Source organism: Heteronotia binoei, chromosome 11, assembly GCF_032191835.1.
Source record: "Heteronotia binoei isolate CCM8104 ecotype False Entrance Well chromosome 11, APGP_CSIRO_Hbin_v1, whole genome shotgun sequence".
In the NCBI taxonomy this organism is placed as follows: Eukaryota; Metazoa; Chordata; class Lepidosauria; order Squamata; family Gekkonidae; genus Heteronotia; species Heteronotia binoei.
In genome coordinates, this window is record NC_083233.1 from 19,164,764 (window position 1) to 19,185,176 (window position 20,413).

General features: G+C 46.3%; 1 protein-coding gene across 1 annotated transcript in view; it reads left to right on the top strand.

Annotated features, from left to right (window-relative positions):
- Positions 1 to 11,039, top strand: part of LOC132579282 (transmembrane protein 182-like) — a 33,192-nt gene extending 22,153 nt beyond the window's left edge. Inside the window, exons 4-5 of the mRNA XM_060249552.1 lie at positions 327 to 464; positions 10,601 to 11,039. Coding sequence (XP_060105535.1) covers positions 327 to 464; positions 10,601 to 10,830 — 368 coding nt within the window. The 3' untranslated portion in view covers positions 10,831 to 11,039. The remainder of the gene's footprint in view (positions 1 to 326; positions 465 to 10,600) is intronic.
- The last annotated feature ends 9,374 nt before the right edge of the window (positions 11,040 to 20,413 follow it).

Genomic DNA, 20,413 nt, shown 5'->3' on the forward strand with positions numbered 1-20,413 from the left:
TGGAAACTGGTTTCTGCTTGCCGTGGGAAAGAGGCGGGGCAAGTCACAGCCCTGTGGCAGCTTTTACAAAATCGGACGGAAGCGTTGGGGGGGGGGAAAGAGCTCCAATGCCAGAAGAAGCCTAGTGGGGAATCTACGTGTATTAAAATCAATGGGCTTTCACTGGAGTAACTCTTCGAAGGATTGTGCTGCCTATTGGTTTTTCAGATGATTCTCATTGACATTTGAGCCGCAAAAATCTGTTGCTGGCGACCTCTAGAGTTCAGAACCAACGAGGTGGGTTTATTCTGGGCTTGCTCCAACTTTCTTCTTTTCTGCCGGCGCAGTGTTCAGGGGCTTCTGGACGGCGTTCATTGTGTTAGCTGTCACTGCCAGTCTTGTCGGAGGGTTTCTGCTGGTGTGCGGCGTGCCCTTTGTCAACGCGCGCTTCTACAAAGTAGGAGGCGGATTCCTCATCACAGCTGGTAAGCTGCCAATTCGTGATAATTGGATGTACGGGGGTGCCAGGAATGCTGAGGCTAAGTCCCTCTTTGTGTCTCTCTCTCTCTCTGTGTGAGTGAGACAAACACAGAGAGAATGAATGCGAACGAATGCAGCAAAAGAGAAAGGCGTCCCAATAACAAACTGCAAAAGATTGCATTAAAAGAAAGATAAAAGTTTGAGCAAATGGTGAGCGTTTCCCCCCCTTTACATTTCCTTCATTTTTGGTGCCATAGATAAAGGGCTGGACTTGAACTTTAGGTCCATGGGATCAATTCTAACTCCGCCATACCACTCAATGAATACTCAGGGGGCAACTTGCTCTTTCTTACATAACTGATAGATCCTTAGGGGATGTAAGAGGATGCCTGTTTTTCTTTTCTGTAAAGCTGCAATCTTTCCAACCTCTTTGGTGTAGTGGTTAAGTGTGTGGGCTCTTATCTGGGAGAACCGGGTTTGATTCCCCACTCCGCCACTTGCACCTGCTGGAATGGTCTTGGGTTAGCCATAGCTCTCACAGGAGTTGTCCTTGAAAGGGCAGCTGCTGTGAGAGTCCTCTCAGCCCCACCCACCTCACAGGGTGTCTGTTGTGGGGGGGAGAAGAAATAGGAGATTGTAAGCCGCTCTGTCTCTGAGTCAGAGAGAAGGGCGGGCTATAAATCTGCAGTCTTCAGTCTTCTTCTCTTTGCTTATCCTGGGACAAGATAGTCCACAACGCTACATACCAGCCTTTTCAAAGTGAAACGACACAGGCAAAACTACTTTCTAGAGTCATTACAAGAAGCCCAGAAATGTTTTGAAATTTGAAAACGGCTCCATGTTGGTGCACATTTGGCATAAGTACACCCGAACACATGCACATAAATACAGCAAGCTGCCTTTTAGTATAATAGATCCTTGGTCCATCAAATTTAGTATTGTCTACTTAGACTGGCAGCAGCTCTCCTGGGTCTCAGGGGGAAGTCTTACACATCACCTGCTTCCTGGTCCTTTTTTAGCTGGAGATGCTGGGGATTGAACCTGGGACCTTCTGCATGCCAAGCAGATGCTGTGCCACTGAGCCATGGTCTCTCCCCTGAACTATGGCATGCTGGATCATACCAATCTAGTCCTGTTTCAAACAGCAGTCTGTTGGCTTAGGGTTGCCAGCCACTAGGCCTGTAGCTATGGCGGGGAGGGCTATGGGGGTCCTGGCCCCAACTTCTGGGTGGGTGGGTGGCCCTGACTCAGGCCCTGCAACCAGCTACAGGGCCTCTGCCACTGGCTCCCCCGTGATTAAGATTATCCCGAAGCCCCAGCAGGAGACAGATTAACAATGAGCCAAGTAGGCACTGGCCTATGGGCCCCCACACCTTTAGGGGCCGCAGGCTGGCTCCCCCCCCCCCAGTTTCCTCCTGCTTGCAGCCCTCCCAGCCTGCACATGCAGCTAGCAGCTCAGCTGCTCTTTTCCAGACACGCCTGCTGCGGCTGCTGCCGGAGTTGTCACCAAGTTTGCCTCCTTCTGCCTTTCCCTCACAGCTTAGTAAAAGGCGCTTTTAAGAAGGTGCCTGCAGGCTGCAGCGGGGGAAGTGGGGTGGGTGCTCAGACTCTGAGAGCATTTGCAAGGCCCCCCCCCCCAAGATTTTGACTGCCTCGGGGCCTCCACAGGGTTGAAGGTAGCACTGGCAGGAGTAGCTGCTGGCCTCTGGGAGTGATTTAAAGACCCCGCTGAAGCACGCAAGAGGAACAACAGGAGCTGGCCTCCTGCATGATTTAAAAGCTGATCACTGGGCCTTTAAATAGAAGAAGATGAAGATATTGGAATTATACCCTGCCCTCTACTCCGAATCTCAGAGTGGCCAACGATCTCTTTTACCTTCCTCCCCCACAACAGACACCCTGTGAGGTGGGTGGGGCTGAGAGAGCTCTCAGAAGCTGGTCTTTCAAAGGCAGCTCTGTGAGAGCTATGGCTGACCCAAGGCCATTCCAGCAGCTGCAAGTGGAGGAGTGGGGAATCAAACCCGGTTCTCCCAGATAAGAGAGCTATGGCTGATCTAAGGCCATTCCAGCAGGTGCAAGTGGAGAAGTGGGGAATCAAACCCGGTCCTCCCAGATAAGAGAGCCGTGGCTGACCCAAGGCCATTCCAGCAGCTGCAAGTGGGGGAGTGGGGAATCAAACCCGGTCCTCCCACATAAGAGTCTGCGCAATTCACCACTACACCAAACTGGCTCTGCGGGAGGCTTGCGGCTGCTCCTGTCACTTCTCCTGTGCGATTCAAATCATGGGCGGAAGTGGCAGCAGCGGGGAGAGGGATGGAAAGAGCAGCCGGCCACTGCCATTGCCTCCTCCCTCCCCATTTCCTTCCTCGTGATTTGAATCAAGGGGGAGAGGGTGGAAATGGAAGCAGCAGCTGGGAGAGCTGCAGGAAGCGACAGGCATGGAATGGTGGCAGGATGGCCGGCAGCCAGAAATTTGGGGAGGCCACTAGGCCAGGATTTTAAAATCCTGACTGCAGGGCTGCCAGCCACTCTCCAGGTGGTGGAGAAATCCAAAGCACAAGGCTTTCCGTGAAAACCAGCCTCCGTACAATCCACAAACTCACTGAACGATTCAACAGATACAAAAGCATATATTAGTTCATGGCAGACCATACAATTAGTCCTTAGCAAAATATATATATTGAGAGACATTGGCCAATTGCACAACTATTTCGCCAGGATTCCTTGGAATGAACTGAGCAATGATTGCTGTAAAGACTGGATTGATTCTTGGTGAACACGTTCCCTATTTTGTTAAGGACTAATTGTGTGGTCTACCATGAACTAATAATATGCTTTTGTATCTGTTGAATTGTTTGGTGAGTTTGTGGGTTGTACGGAGGCTGGTTTTCACGGAAAGCCTTGTGCTTTGGGTTTCTTTGCCTATAATTGCCGTGATTCTCTTTGTGAATTGCACGCTCTCCAGGTGGCGGCTGGAGATCTGGAATGAGAACTGATCTCCAGGTGACAAAAGATCAGTTCAACTAGTAAAAATGGCTGCTTTGGAAGGTGGGTTCTATGGCCTTGTACCCCAGTGCAGTCCCTCCCCTCTCCAGCCCCCCCTCACAAGCATCGCCCTCCAAATCTCCAGATACTTCCTAAGCCAGAGCTGGCAATCCTCTGTTCAGCGCTTTTGGGAAGCTCACTAAGAGGGCAGGAAACCAAAAGCCTTCCTTTAGCTTTCCTAGAGGTAAGTTTGGAAGGGGTGTTGAATGACCTGAGTCAGATTGAGGTGACAAGAGAGGAGGTCCTACAACTGATAGACAAATTAAAAACTAATAAGTCACCGGGTCCGGATGGCATACATCCGAGAGTTCTGAAAGAACTCAAAGTTGAACTTGTGGATCTTCTGACAAAAATCTGTAATCTTTCATTGAAATCTGCCTCCATTCCTGAGGACTGGAAGGTAGCAAATGTCACCCCCATCTTTAAAAAGGGTTCCAGAGGAGATCTGGGAAATTACAGGCCAGTCAGTCTGACTTCAATACCGGGAAAGTTGGTAGAAACCATTATCAAGGACAGAATGAGTAGGCACATTGATGAACACGGGTTATTGAGGAAGACTCAGCATGGGTTCTGTAAGGGAAGATCTTGTCTCACTAACCTGTTACATTTCTTTGAGGGGGTGAACAAACATGTGGACAAAGGAGACCCGATAGATGTTGTTTACCTTGACTTCCAGAAAGCTTTTGATAAAGTTCCTCATCAAAGGCTCCTTAGAAAGCTTGAGAGTCATGGAGTAAAAGGACAGGTCCTCTTGTGGATCAAAAATTGGCTGAGTAATAGGAAGCAGAGAGTGAGTATAAATGGGCAGTCGCAATGGAGGACGGTAAGCAGTGGGGTGCCACAGGGCTCGGTACTGGGTCCCATGCTCTTTAACTTGTTCATAAATGATTTAGAGTTGGGAGTGAGCAGTGAAGTGGCCAAGTTTGCGGATGACACTAAATTGTTCAGGGTGGTGAGAACCAGAGAGGATTGTGAGGAACTCCAAAGGGATCTGTTGAGGCTGGGTGAGTGGGCGTCAACGTGGCAGATGAGGTTCAATGTGGCCAAGTGCAAAGTAATGCACATTGGGGCCAAGAATCCCAGCTACACATACAAGTTGATGGAGTGTGAACTGGCAGAGACTGACCAAGAGAGAGATCTTGGGGTCATGGTAGATAACTCACTGAAAATGTCAAGACAGTGTGCGTTTGCAATAAAAAAGGCCAATGCCATGCTGGGAAATATTAGGAAGGGAATTGAAAACAAATCAGCCAGTATCATAATGCCCCTGTATAAATCGATGGTGCCGTCTCATTTGGAGTACTGTGTGCAGTTCTGGTCGCCGCACCTCAAAAAGGATATTATAGCATTGGAGAAAGTCCAGAAAAGGGCAACTAGAATGATTAAAGGGCTGGAACACTTTCCCTATGAAGAAAGGTTGAAATGCTTGGGACTCTTTAGCTTGGAGAAACGTCGACTGCGGGGTGACATGATAGAGGTTTACAAGATAATGCATGGGATGGAGAATGTAGAGAAAGTAGTACTTTTCTTCCTTTCTCACAATACAAGAACTCGTGGGCATTCGATGAAATTGCTGAGCAGACAGGTTAAAACGGATAAAAGAAAGTACTTCTTCACACAAAGGGTGATTAACATATGGAATTCACTGCCACAGGAGGTGGTGGCGGCTACAAGCATAGCCACCTTCAAGAGGGGTTTAGATAAAAATATGGAGCAGAGGTCCATCAGTGGCTATTAGCCACAGTGTGAGCGTGTGTGTGTGTGTGTGTGTGTGTATATACATATATATATATATATATATATATATATATATATATATATATATATATATATATATATATATATATATATATATATATATATATATGTTGCCACTGTGTGACACAGTGTTGGACTGGATGGGCCATTGGCCTGATCTAACATGGCTTCTCTTATGTTCTTAAGTTGCCTCTAAATGATATCTATTGATCGATGTCTCCTTCAGTTTATCTGATCCCCTGCCAAAGACCTCTTCGCGAGGGACGAATTCCACATCCTAATTATGCATTGTCTAAAGCACCTTTGCTGTGCTTGACCAATCTTTTTCATAGTTCTATTATTACAGGTGAATAAAGGGTTGGGTTTTTTTTTAAAGTTGTTCTCCCCTTCCAAAGTTTTATAAACCTCTTTCACAGCTTTTTGGGTAAACTCTGAAAAAAAATGAACTCCTTCACTCTTGTCAAACGAATAAGCTTGTTAAATGAATGACATCTGCCTGTTGAAAAGAGAGCCTTCTGCATTTCCATTAGGCAGAGTTCTCACAAGATGGAGTGAATGGGGCATGCAGTGAGGTTGCCAACCTCCAGGCAGTTCAACCAACAACAAAAAACTGTGGAAAAATAACGAAAAATTAATGAAAAATACTTCAAAATTGTAATAGAGAATTAAACACTTCAGCTTCACACACTTTCACATGTCATTACATATACCAGCACATTATCAAAATGCAAAGGATAAAGTACAAGGAATAAATATTCAAAAGTGCTTGCAGATCATTCATTCATAACCTCCAGGCGGTGGCTGGAGCTCTCCTGGGATTACAACTGGTCTCCAGGCAACAGAGATCAGTTTCCCTGGAGAAAAAGGTCACTTTGGAAGGTGACCTCTATGGCATTATACCCCATTGAAGTCCCTCCCCTCCCTTCCCCAAACCTTCCCCTTCCCAAGCTCCACCCCAAAAATCTCCCCAACCCAGAGCTGGCAACCCTAACATGAGATCTCCTGGAATCACAACTGATCTCTAGGTGACAGAGATCAGTTTCCTTGGAGAACATGGCTGCGTTGGAAGGGGTTTTCTTTTGTGTCTGCTTCTTTCATCCTTACATTCATAGAGCCCCGCGGCACAGTGTTAAAGCTGCAGTACTGGAGTCCTAAGCACTGCTCACGACCTGAGTTCGATCCCAGCGAAAGCTGGGTTCAGGTAGCCGGCTCGAGGTTGACTCAGCCTTCCATCCTTCCGAGGTCGGTAAAATGAGCACCCAGCTTGCTGGGGGGAAAGTGTAGATGACTGGGGAAGGCAATGGCAAGCCACCCCGTAAAAAGTCTGCCGTGAAAACGTTGTGAAAGCAACGTCACCCCAGAAAACAGAAATGACTGGTACTTGCACAGGGGACCTTTCCTTTCCTTCATCCCCTACTCTTAGACTGAAGTCTTGAACAATAAAACAAAAAAAAACTTAAATAAAACCCATGTCTTAAAAATACCTCCCTTCAGGGCTTTTTTTTTTTTTTTGTAGCCTATTAGGCCACACTCCCCTGGTACAGCCAATCCTCCAAGAGCTTACAGTAGAGCCTGTAAGAAGAGCCCTGTAAGCTCTTGGAGGACTGGCTACATCAGGGGTGTGTCACCTAATATGCAAAGGAGTTCCTGCTAACCAAAAATTAGTCCTGCCTCCCTTCAACATATCTCTGCAGCCTCTAGAAACTGAGCAACAGAATAGGTACATTGGGAATCAGAATCCTCTAACAGAAACTGAACCTTTTGTTTTAAATATTGCTAGAGGAAACATAGTCCATTTATCAAGGTGTGGTGTAAATCATTTTAGTCAAAACTGCAGCGAGTAAGGACATTGCAGAAGAATGTGTACAAGAGAGTCCATTGACTGGAGGGGGCAGGGACATAACCGTTCTGAAAAAGGGATCCTTAGCAGACGACCCAACAAAACCATTGAAAAGGGGCACTTGAATCGTGGATGCATAAAGGTCCTACATAACGTTGGGCTAATCAAGGAATCTAGATGAAAACAGTTGGAAGGCCAAAGGCAAGTGGAGAACATGGAAAAGGGGTTCTCTGTGACATCATATCTGAGTTCCCTCCCCTCTGCAAACCCCACCCACTCAAAACTCCACCTCCCAAATCTCCAGGTATTTCCCAACCCAGAGCTGGCAACCCTACCATGTAGTCAAACTGTTTAGGACACTTTTGAGGTTTCGAAGTGGGTTCCACATTTTTTTTTTCCATTGCAGAATAAAAACCCCTATAGAAATAAGGTACACTTGAAAGTTGTTCTCCTAAACAAGATTTCTCTGTCATGGCAGCTTACGTCTGTTCGTACATCACACACATTGGCATTCATGAAATGCCAAGGAAGGGTGCCACCTCGCATTATTTTTCATTAATATCTTGAAACTTCTGCCAAGTGCGAAGGTGAAGAAAAGGTGGGTGGAGAGTTCGCTTCCCCCGTAATTAGCAAATTAAGGGGAAGCCGCATTACTTGGAGAGAGAACAGGGAGTTCGTCCACTTGTCCCCACAATTAGCCGACGAAGTTGCACGGGGCGACAAAGTGAGAAGGGAAGATCTGGAGTTTAGTGATCAATTTGCTCCAAATTAAGGTGTTGCATTCCTTGGAGAGGGATGATGGAGTCAAAAGCTGACCTGTTCTAATTGTCACTAGACTCTGAAGGAGAAAAAGGTTTCCTGGCATCGTGCAATTTCCTAGCAATTAGCGCCTCCCCAGAAGATACCGTTGACCTAAATCAACATGGAAACTGAGGTTCATCATTAATCTCAGGCCCCTGTGATTGGAAGCAGAGAGTAGATTTTTTTAAACAATGGATATGTGTTGTCAGTTTATTCAACTAGCTGACCCCGCTGAGCAAAACCAGATTAATGAGAAATATCACTATATAGCAGCACTATGAATTATACAGTTGGGTCTTTTCCATGCACATGGCTGTTGTTCTATGGCTCAGAATCCAGTTTGGGTCCTGGCTGTGGAAACAGGGGCACCAACTCGGGGTTAGGACATTCCTAGAAATTTAGGGGTGGAATCTGAGGAGGGTGAGGTTTATGTATGGGAGGGACCTCAGAGTGGTCTAATGCCCTAGACCAGTGGTCCCCAAACTTTTTGGCAACAGGGCCAGCAGGGGGGGGGGACCAAATTTTACCTCCCCCACCCCCTCGTGGCACCACGAAGCCTCGCTGCCTCCCCCTGCAGCACCTCCTCCTCCCTCCCTCCGTTTTCACAATGTTAAGGCTGAGGAAAGGGCCTTGAAGTGACTTCTGGGCTCTGTAAAGGCTGACCCCCCACGCCAATCAGCTGGTTGCCAGGGAAACCACGACAAAACCACTGCAGCAGTGGCCAGTGGCCCACTGAAAAAGCCGCACTGCCCTTGCCTCCTTCCTACTTTCTTCCTCTGCCCAAGAGGCAAGTGGGAAGGAGGCAAGTGGGAAGGAGGCAAGGGCAGCACAGTTTTTTCAGCAGGCTGCTGCTGCGGTTTTGCTGTGGTTTCCCAGACAATCAGCTGATCAATGGGGGGGAGTCAGCTGATCGGTGGGGAGGGGTGCCTTAACAGAGCCCAGAAGGCACTTCACGGCCCCTTCCCCAGCCTTAATATTGTGAAAATGGAGGGAGGAGGAGGAGATACTGTGTGCATGGGGGAAGCGGCGAGGCTTCACAGTGCCACAAGGGGCCGGGGAGGCAGAATTCAGTGCCCCACCCTGCTGGCTCTGGGGCCTGTCCCTGGTGCCAAAAAGGTTGAGGACCACTGGTCTAAGGCATTAGACCACTCTGAGGTCCCTCCCATATGTAAACCTCACCCTCCTCAGGTTCCACCCCTAAATTTCTAGGAATGCCCTAACCCCACGTTGGTGGGCGGCCCGGTTGCTGGCAGGCTGCGGCCAGGTTACTACAGGTCGCAGCCCAGTACTGGTCCATAGCCCGGGGGTTGAGGATCCCTGCCCTAGACTGCTGTCAGCCACAGACACCTCTTCTATTGGCTGTGACAGGAAAAGTGGGTCTTCCTTATTCAAAGGCAGTATACCTCTGAATTTCAAATTCAGGGGAGCAGAAACAGGGGGATGCTATATACATACATGCTCTCTGTTTTTCTCCCCATGTGAGACCTAATGTGGCTCACACTAGTCTCCTTTCCTCCCATTTTATCCTTGCAGCAGGCCTGTGAGGTAAGTTAGGGGCTTTTTTTGTAGCAGGAACTCCTTTGCATATCAGGCCACACACCCCTGATGTAGCCAACCTTCCAAGAGCTTACAGTACGCCCAGTACTAAGAGCCCTGTAAGCTCTTGGAGGATTGGCTACATTGGTGTGCGTGGCCTAATATGCAAAGGCCCCAGGTCACCCAACAAGCTTCCAGGGCAGGGTGAGGATTCGAACCTGGGCATCCTAAATCCCAGTTCGGCACTCTAGGCAAGATGCTACCTTGGTCTGCAACAGACGCCACCTTGGCTCATGCCTCATTTGTCATCTTTCCAGAAGCATTTGGGAGGTTACAGTTAGAAGTGAGATGTTTCGACATCAGTTACATTTTAGGAATGCAACCTTTGTTGCTTAGATGCTCTAGGTTAGGAGCACAATATTTATTTAAAATTCTGTTCTCCCTGATGGGAACCCAAAACAGCTTATAACATGCTTGCCTCTTCCATTTATTCTCACAAAAACAACCCTGAAAGGTTGGGTCAGTTGAGGAACCAGCCCAAGGACACCCAGCAAGCTTCCAGGGCACGAATGGAGATTCAGACCTGGGGTCTTTCAGATCCTTGTCTGATACCACCTCACCTTAAGATCATAAGAGAAGCCATATTGGATCAGGCCGATGGACCAGTCCAACACTCTGCCATACAGTGGCCAAAACCCCCCGGATGCCATAAGGAGGTCCACCCGTGTAACTGAATACTGTATACCTTGTTGGCATGTTACGTTTTATGTTATGCTATTATAACGCAGGAGTCAAGTTGCACCTTTAAGACCAACCAAGTTTTATTCAGAATGTAAGCTTTCGTGTGCTAAAAACACTGCTTCAGACGAGGGGACCAGGTATTGTGATAGCTATCCAGACCAAATGGCCAAGCCACACTGTTTCACCATGTGATCACAGCCAGTTTGCCTTCTTAATCAACAAACTGCATGTATTTCAGCCCACAATGCCGGATCCCCTCGTCTGAAGAAGTGAGTTTTTAGCACACGAAAGCTTACATTCTGAATAAAACTTGGTTTGTCTTAAACGTGCAACTTGACTCCTGCTTTGTTCAACTGCATAAGACCAACACGGCTGCCCACTTGGTTATTATAAAGCATTCTCTTTCTCTCTCACACACAGGAATTTTATTTGCCCTGTTGATTTTTCTGTTTGTGATGTGGAAAGAATTTGCTGCTGATCTCGCCCAGTACATACTTCTCGAAAGAAAGGATCGATGTGAAGATGAGACTCCTGTAAAAGTTTATTACGGATGGTCGTTCATCTTTGCAGCTGCTGGCGTCCCCTTAGTGTTACTTTCCGGACTTCTCTTTTACCTGGTTGGTTATAGCATTTCCAAGGAGCTGGAATAAAAGAAGAGGACCTCTTCCTACAGTCAACAAAGGGAACATTGGTATCATTTGGAAATATGGAGGGGGAGGGGAAATCTTGCTAACGCGAACCCTATTTATAAAAACCTCGGTAAAATTAAATTCACGACAAAAGGTACTGTCAAATCAAAATGCTGGATTTACCCTAGTGGGAAATGTAAAATTAGGTACAAAGTTAAAACCAGGTCAATCCTACTTTTTTAAACAAAAAAACCAAAACTATAATGGTTTTCACCCAAGGAATCCTGGGAACTGAAGTTTTGTAAACAGGCCCACAGAACCTGACTTTTTGGGGTTATGCATGCTCTAAAATGGTTTGAAATCTGTTAAATTGTCAGTGTCTCCCGTGAAGAACCTGGGATCACCTGGTTTGTGAAGACCTTTAGGAGGACTCACTAGCTCCTTCACAGAAGTTCTGTTCGTTGGCTGAGAGTGCAGCGAGTATTAAAATAGACTGAAAATCGTTATAAGTTCCGTCAAAGGAATTCCAGAGATTTCCCTGTGATTCTTGTTGTATCCTGATCAACTGCTCCAGGTATTTCAGCAGGCAGTATTCAGTTACAAAGGCTTATTTATCCTTGTGTTCATAAGAGCTAGAAACTTACATTTAAATAAAGTAAAACTTGGGGGAGGGGGAATCCTCACCTACTAGGTTCTGCCTCACCTACTAATTCCTGTTCTTGCTCAACAGATCCATGTGCATTTGCATCTCAGTCACTGAGAGTGTGGAACTCTTCCCTGCAGAACAGCATCCCTGTTTATTTCAACGGAGACTCCTCAAAAGACTTTAAGGAGTGTAATTCATGTGGCTCACTTGTCATGCACATCGAGAGCGTTCAAGTCTCCACAGCGTACCTGATAGATGCAATCCCGTGACCCGTGAACTAGGGCTGATTCCCCACTAGCCTTGTCCTGGTTTCACGCTCCTCTTTTCCGTGGTGCTTCCATCCAATTTTGCACAAGCTGTCGCAGGGCTGCAACTCGCCCCACTTCTTTCCCGCGGCAAGCAGAAACCGGTTTTCAGAGGATATTGCTTGCTGCAGGAAAGAGGCAGAGTGAATCGCAGCCCTGTGGCAGCTTGTGTAAAATCAGATGGAACTGTGGCGGAGAAGAAGAGCATGAAATCAGGACAAGGCTAGTGGGGAATCAGTCTGGGAAACTCATAAGTTTTCCATGGGGTTCTGGTTTGCTATAAAAAGGTAAAAGTAGTCCCCTGTCCATGCACCAAACCATTATCGACCGATGAGGTGACATCACATCACAGACTTTTTATGGGGTAGTTTGCCATTGCCTTCACCACTCATGTACAGTTTACCCCCAGCAAGCTGGGTACTCCCCATACCTGGTTAATATTTCCAGATCCCCCATACCTGGTTAATATTTCCAGATTTAAGAACATTTGAGAACACCCTTCACAGCTCTCCGCTTTCAGTCTATGCAAACAACTCTGTTAACCGGTCAATATTCCTACATCCCAACAGAACATTGCTTTTGCATTTGTGATTTGCCTATGATACAGAACCTTCCCCATTATATTCTATCTTGTCCACCCTACAACACCCCCAGAATTAAATTTCTGTCTGGAGTACTAACCTCCTTAAACTGATAACATTATATTTCTGTTATCTGACATTGATGCTGATGTGTCCTATAGAGTCTCTTTGTTTGCCCTTGCAGCTAAGAAGAGAAAAGCAAGAGTGATATCAAATGCTGTAACTTCTTGAGGTTGGCCTTTCTGGGGAACTTTTAAGGTGTTAATTGAGAACTTTTTTGTTCGTGTTCTGTTTTGTAATGGCCAATGGCTATACACAATACATTTTTGACTGACTGACTGGGTACTCATTTTATCAACCTCGGAAGGATGGAAGGCTGAGTCAACCTTGAGCTTGTACCTGAACCCAGCTTCCAGTGGGATTGAACTCAGGTTGTGAGCAGAGCTTGGACTGCGGTACTGCAGCTTTACCACTCTGCGTCACAGGGCTCCTTTGGTTTGCTATACTTGCATAGAAAATCCATGCGTTTCCTAATTCACATTAGAGGATTCCATATTTCAGTGTACATTGTGTGGACCTGCATGTTCTGAAATGCGCAGCAGATCGCCCAGTGAATAAACAGAGTGCCACCATGATGGCTGCTGAGGGCAAACATACTCCATGCATGCGTTGCTTTACACCCTGGGATGGGCTCCATCTCTTGAAATATTCAGGGAACCCGATATACTAGATCTCTATATAATCACCACAGAACTCTAGAATCAGGGGATGGAAGCCCAGTTCCTGGATTATTTAGACCGAAGTTTCTGTTTGGATGGCAGAGAAACAGGTGTTCCATTACAGTCATACCATAATGCGTAACATGGTTAATGCCTGTGGATGCTACTGTGCAGGGCTTTTTTTGTAGCAGGAGCTCCTTTGCATATTAGGCCACCCACCCCTGATGTAGCCAATCCTCCTGGAGCTTACAGGTAGGCCCTGTACTAAGAGCCCTGTAAGCTCTTGGAGGATTGGCTACATCAAGGGGGCATGGCTTAATATGCAAAGGAGTTCCTGCTACAAAAGAAGTCCTGCTACTATGCGCAAGAGGTCCAGGCTCAAAATAGGGGGAAGAACCATCTTATTCTTTGCCCCTGCACACATGAACGTTGCCCACACTACAAAGTACATTATTGACAGCCAGTGTAACGAAACAATATATATCAGAATAGGAGCACCTGGGTTCAGATCACCACTCTGCCACCGAGCTAGCTGTATGAAGTTGAGGCTCCCTCTGTCTAACCTACCTCACAGGGCTGTTGTGAGCACGGAAAGGAAGTAGGGGGGGAAGCATGGATTTTATCTTGAGCTTCTTTGAGTGAAGACAGGATGAAAATGCAATGGGTAGATTAAGAACATAACAGCGCTGCATCATGGGAACAGGATCTTTGACTCAACTAAATTTCTTACCCAGGCTATGATGATTCCTGAATGGAACATTTGAACAGGATACATTATAACGTTACAACTCAAGGTTTATAATCCTTTGGACTGACATGTATATGTCATACCCCTGGGTGGCAATATGTATAAATAAATAACTTAAATTGAGATTGGGGGTGGGGTGGGGGAAGGGAGAGGAAGCTGCAGCAGACTTATAGCAAAACCTACCCCAAAGCTACTCATATCTGCAGTATTTATATTAAACATCATTTATAAATATTCAGCGTGAAGAATGAAGTCCCCGTTGACCTTGTAGCTCGCTAAATGCAATCAAATCTGGCCGGGATGATGCGTATTTATCAGCTTTATTTGTAAATCCTAATTAAAGATCTTTTTTTTTTTTATAAAAATACTGTAACTAACATGAAAGGGTGGCTGTTAGCATGTCTTTTAAATATTTCAAGCATCATGTTATACTGATAAGAAGACAACATTTTTGCTTCTTAAGATGCACTTTGAGTTTGTATATTTTGGCGGAATGGCGCTTTGAGCTTTGCAAACATGAACTTCCGACGCTGAATCATAAACGGAAGGAGAGTCCCTAATTTCAGATGAAATCGAGTAACAGTTACCTGGCACAGTGCAATTTAGAAGCGGTTCGTTCTGTGTAATAAAGTTGCCAGTTTTCCTGGTGAAGTGCAGCCTTGGCTCTGTCAACACCTGTGGATTTTTAACTGTACAGAAGGCGGCTTGGATCAAGGAACACTTTGAAATTTCTCCTCCCTGTTTGCACTTGAACCCCCCCCCCCTTTCATTTCTGTTTCTCCCTCATCCAAGTACTGCGCGTGTGATTCTTCAAGTTGTCATCTTCTAGGTGTCTGGATATCTGGGATTACAGCTGATCTCTAGGCAACAGAGGTTAGTTCACCTGAAGAAAATGGTGGCTTTAAAAGGTGCACTCTGTGGCATTATACCTCACTGAAGTCCTCCGTCCCCCCCAATCCCTCCCCTCCAGACCCCCATCACCCAAATCTCCAGGAATTTCCCAAACCCGAACTGGTGACTGGGGGGATTTTTGTTTTATATCACTGGTGCCCTTACATCAATTTCACCCCTCCCCCCCCAAACATGCACAGCTTACTATTTCAGCTCTTCCTCGCCCTCAGCATTTTTATCAATGCACATTTTTATCAATGCATAGAGAGTAGGGAAAACGTTACCAAGCTGAATGTTATGGCAAATCGCACATGCTCCAGTCCTGGAATTAATTTGACAAATGTTTCTAGTTTTCTACCTAAAAGCAGAATGAAAGATGTAGAGAGCGTATTACAACAGAAGTACAACCTAAGAACAGATTCCCCCCCCCCCCCCAGCAACCAAATTATCATTAGGGGGACAAAACATCCACACATGCGGTCTATCTGAATGGATTGCTCTGTGCATACACACCTATGGCTAGGGAGCTCCCCCTCCATCAAAATGAATGGAGCACCATTTTATACAGTGGCCGTTTAGATGAATAAGTGTTAGATTTCCAGTACGGCTTGATGAAACACTAACTTGAGGAAGCGCTTTTAGGAATGACATATCTTATTCCCTCTCTGCACAGAGAAACATTATCTGACATTTTAAAATGCAACAATATTTCCTTTTTTCTCCCCATTTGAAGTATCTTTTAATTATAACCCCTAGGGTTACGCGCGTACCTCCTCAGATCCCCAAGTAATAAGTTCACTTTATAAATTCTCTCGTTTGATAACTTTTGTCATTTAATAATCTGTTTGATGTCAAAGATGGACACTTATGGGTCACGGGGAATAAAAGATGATAATCCAGTAGCGGCGCAAGATTTACAGCCCGGTGCCTTTCATCGATCCCATAAAACAACCCAAGCATGTACAAATGACGATCTCATCAGAGTCACCCCGGCAGGAGTGGGAGAACAGAACGAAGAATCCATCAGCCTTATTGATACCTACAAAGCCAAGGATCCCCGAAGTTGTGAATATGGAAGAGAATTTTATATTAGAGAATGAAATATTTATTAACTTTCTCCATCTGTTCTTTTTTTAAAAAAATAGTTTCATGTCATCAAGTCACTTATGGGATACGTTTAATTTAATCATGCATTCACGCCTTGGGGAAAAGATTTCCCTTGGAGACTTGGAGAATCTGTTCTAGAACTAGCTTGCAGGGGCTTAAAGTGAAAAAGGCTGGTTTTACTCCTCTCCCCCACCACTGTTCAGCACCTCAGCTTGCCATGGAAACAGAAGTTTAGAACGGCGTTGGCTCAGATCCTACCACTGCACTCCGCTCAACGGGGAGCCTTCCCTTCTAAAGGAAGAAGAATTGTAGATTTATATCCCGCCCTTCTCTCTGAATCAGAGCCTCAGAGCTGCTTACAATCTCCTATATCAGGTGGCCAATGGTAGCTCTCCAGATGTTTTTTGCCTACAACTCCCATCAGCCCCAGCCATTGGCCATGCTGGCTGGGACCGATAGGAGTTGTAGGCAAAAAACATCTGGAGAGCTACCGTTGGCCACCCCTGTCCTATATCTTCTCCCCTCACAACAGACACCCTTTGAAGTGGGTGGGGCTGACGGGGCTCTCACAGCAGCTGCCCTTTCAAGGACAACCTCTGCCAGAGCTATGGCTGACCCAAGGCCATTCCAGCAGGTGCAAGTGGAGGAGTGGGGAATCAAACCCGGTTCTCCCAGATAAGAGTCCATGCACTTAACCACTACACCAAACTGGCTCTCTGGAAGGAGTTCTTCTTTGGAAGAAGAGCCTTCGAGCCACTGCGCTCAGCTGAGAGACATGGTAGGACATCCCTCACTGCCCACACTTTGCAACTAATGCGCATTGCATGGAGAAATCACTGGTTCTGAGCAAACTGTGACCGATTTCCCACTAGCGTTGCTCCACCCCGAATCTTATGTTTTCCCCAGGCTCAAGTGATCAATTCCCCATCAGTTGCTCTGCAGGTGCATTTGGAGCCGAAGCAACCTCCAGTTCCCTGTGCTGTATTAGATGCTGTCTTTTCAGGATTATGCTGCTGCACACAGAATTGGAGGTTGCCGCGGCTCAGAATGCACCGCGGAGCCACTAGTGGGAAATCTATTGCTTGCTTCGAGGAAAACAGAAGCCTTGGGGTGGAGCAATGCTAGTGGGGAATTGGTCTGTCTTTCAGTCCCCTGAAACTAATCTTCTCATTAAGATCCCCTTCCCTAGTACCCACCTAAGGCAGGGGTCTACAAAATTAATGAATTAATTATTGTATGGCAGTGTGTATGTGTGGTATAGCCAGGAGATCCTACGATTGTCTGGCAGCCAGGCGTTCTAGCTCTTTTAGCATTATGCACCACTAGGGGGTGAACTAGAGTCGCTTTTAAAGGCAAAAGATGTTTCAGAGGTGGTTTGCCATGACTTGCCGCTGTGACACAACCCTGGTATCCCTTGGAGGTCGCCCATCCAAATACTAGCTAAGGCCAACCCTCCTTAGCATCTTGAGATCTGATGGGATCGGGCTAGCCTGGGTTATCCAGGTCAGAGATCCACAGTGTGGTGCCCAGGGGTGTCGTGGCTCCTGGTGCCCACCAATAAGCTGCAAAGTCCAAATGGAGATCAAACAGAAGGAAAAGGAAAATGCCAGGTGATCCTCCACAATGTCCTTCTGCACTGAATATATACTTCTCTTCCATGCCTCGATTTTTATGTGCTGTGCCTCCCTTGATCCACTAGATCCACTCTGAGTGCCCTCTCCTTCTGATCCTGCACGGCCAAGGGAGACACAGGGCCTTCTCAGTTGTGGTCCCTTGACTCTCTCCCTACCTCTATGATTTTGAAACCAAGTAAGTTTTCAGCATCAGGGGCTGCCAGTGGTCTCTCAGCCTAATTAATGATTGGCCCAATCACTGCCTTGAAATTCGGGAAGCTGCACTGCGATACTCACCCTGATACCAGACGTGAGCAGAAACTTTTCAGCACTTGAACATTCGATATATTAAAAAAACCCACGAAATTTCCCCACCTTTCACAAATCTTTTTGGGTGTGACCCTGGTGTGGTTCTTGGCTTGGCTTCCTGATTGACTGGAAGCGTCTTCATCAATCCCCTGTCTCTGGGCAAGCAACGGGTTCTAGACTTGCAGCTGACTCCCTGCCAGTCAAAGTTTCAGATGTCCTTTGACTCTCCCTGCCAAGAACTGCTTCAGCCTGCTTTCCTTGCCCTCTTTTGGCTATGTGTCTGGACCCCTTATCAGCTGACTTGACCATTTTCACATTTCATGAAGAAGAAGAGGAGGAGAAGGAGAAGATTGGATTTATACCCCACCTTTCACTCAGAATCTCAGAGCGGCTTACAATCACCTTCCTTTCCTCTCCCTACAATCAGGGCCGGCCCTGCCACTAGACAAACTAGGCAATTGCTTAGGGCGCCAGCCTTCTGGGAGTGCCAAAGTGAGTGACCCCATGTGACTGGGTGATGTTATCAGTACGGGGGAGGGGCACAAGAAAGTTAGCCTTGCCTAGGGTCCCAGACAGTCTAGGGCTGGCCCTGCCCACAACAGACACCCTGTAAAGTAGGTGGGGCTGAGACAGCTCTGAGAGAGAACTGTAACTGACCCAAGGTCACCCAGCAGGCTTCATGTGGAGGAAGAGTGGGGAACTGAACCCAGTTCTCCAGATTAGAGTCCGCCACTCTTAACCATTACCCCAAGCTGGCTCTCTTGCTAGACTCCTTTACACATACCAATGGAGTCTCAGGCCAGCAGGTGCAAGGCAGGTCAGGATTGGGTCTATTAAATACACATTCCAAACATGCATAATTAAAGCAGTGATTTGAGCTCCATTTAATGAATTTTAGTCAAGGTTCTCTTCAAGGATACCTTTCCCCCATTAGCATTTGCTATTAGTAAGCAATGAATAATTCCATTTTTTCTCACCAACATCTGGGACACTTCTTGCTTTATTTGCAAGAAGTCAAAAGTCTGCAAGAGATGCTAATAAGCCCAGAGTGTTAAAAAAAAAAAAAATACGCTCACCCACCTGACGATAGGCTGGAGCCAAGTTAAAAACGTGAGGGTGGGTATACTTTCAAATGAGAACGTTTGTGTAAAGATTGTGAAAAGCTGCTGAGAAAGAATTATATGGTTGAAAAAAAGGAAGCTGAGCCTGCAAAGAACTAAAGATCTAAACCAGAGTATTTTGTATAACATGTAGGGTGTTTTTTCACTGGCAGTTTGTGACTCTCTAGCTCTGCATTGTAAACTCACCTTTTACATTACATAACATTCTCATAACAGTTTCGCATCGTTGCTTCCCGAAGCATTTACATTTGTTTCAGTGAGATGGGTTTCCACGCTGCCACAAAAGCGTTTTTCTCGAGACTAGTCCGATCTTTTCTCTACGGGCGTTTCAAACTCGTATTGTAAAAGTTTTCCTGTGTTTTAAAAGACTCCTCCAAAAGCCACCACAAGGCGCAATAATTTGCATGAGAACTGACAGCACTTGAAATTTTTACATATCATTGCTTGCCTCGTCTAGTGATTTAAATTTGTATTGTTTTTGCAGTGTTGGCATGATTTCCAAGCAATCGTATACATTTCACTAAGCACTGGTATTCCGGCTGCTCTCTGATCAGAGACACCCCCCCCCCCCCAAATTGAAACACTTAAATGTAAAAGGACAATAATTAAAGCGGAACAGTGGCAGGCGATTTGAAGATTCTAAAACTCTGGATCAAACTGAAGGTAAAAAAACCCATAATCTTTTGTATAACTACACGTGAAGGTAGACATAGGTCCAACTAGGGTAGCCAGGTCTACTAGAATGATTAAAGGGCAACTAGAATGATTAAAGGGTTCGAACACTTCCCCTATGAAGAAAGATTAAAGAGCTTGGGGCTCTTTAGCTTGGAGAAACATCGACTGAGGGGTGACATGGGATAGAGAAGGTAAAGAAAGAAGTACTTTTCTCCCTTTCTCACAATAAAAAAACTCATGGACACTCAAAGAAATTGCTGAGCAGTCAGGTTAGAATGGATAAAAGGAAGTCCTTCTTCACCCAAAGGGTGATTAACACCTGGAATTCACCGCCACAGGAGGTGGTGGCAGCTACAAGCATTGATGACTTCAAGAAGGGATTGGAGCAGAGGTCTATCAGTGGCTATTAGTCACAGGATATAGATGGAACTCTCTTCTGACAGGGGCAGTGATGCTCTGTATTCTTGGTGCTTGGGTGGGGGGGCAACAGTGGGAGGGTTTCTAGTGTCCTGGCCCCACTGGTGTGACGCAGTGTTGGACTGGATGGGCCATTGGCCTGATCCAACATGGCTTTTCTTATGTCTGCGTTGGGAAGTTCCTGGACATTTTGAAGGTACAGTATCAAGCCTATAAAGTCAATTCATCTAATGTGGATGTTTGCTTCATTATCTGTAGATTTTTTGTTCCCAGTCATCTGTGTCTTTCTCCTTTGATAGTGGTGGCTCCTATGGTAGTAGGTTTCTGCTGTTGTCACCAAGGTATGTTAAAGCTACCTCAAGTTGGCACAAACCCTCGCTCTACACACTTGGGGAGTGCGGGGACTTTTCTTAGAAGTGAGCCTTGAAAGCCCCAAGAAGCAGTGGGCTAGTAAGGAGAATGTGGAAGAGGA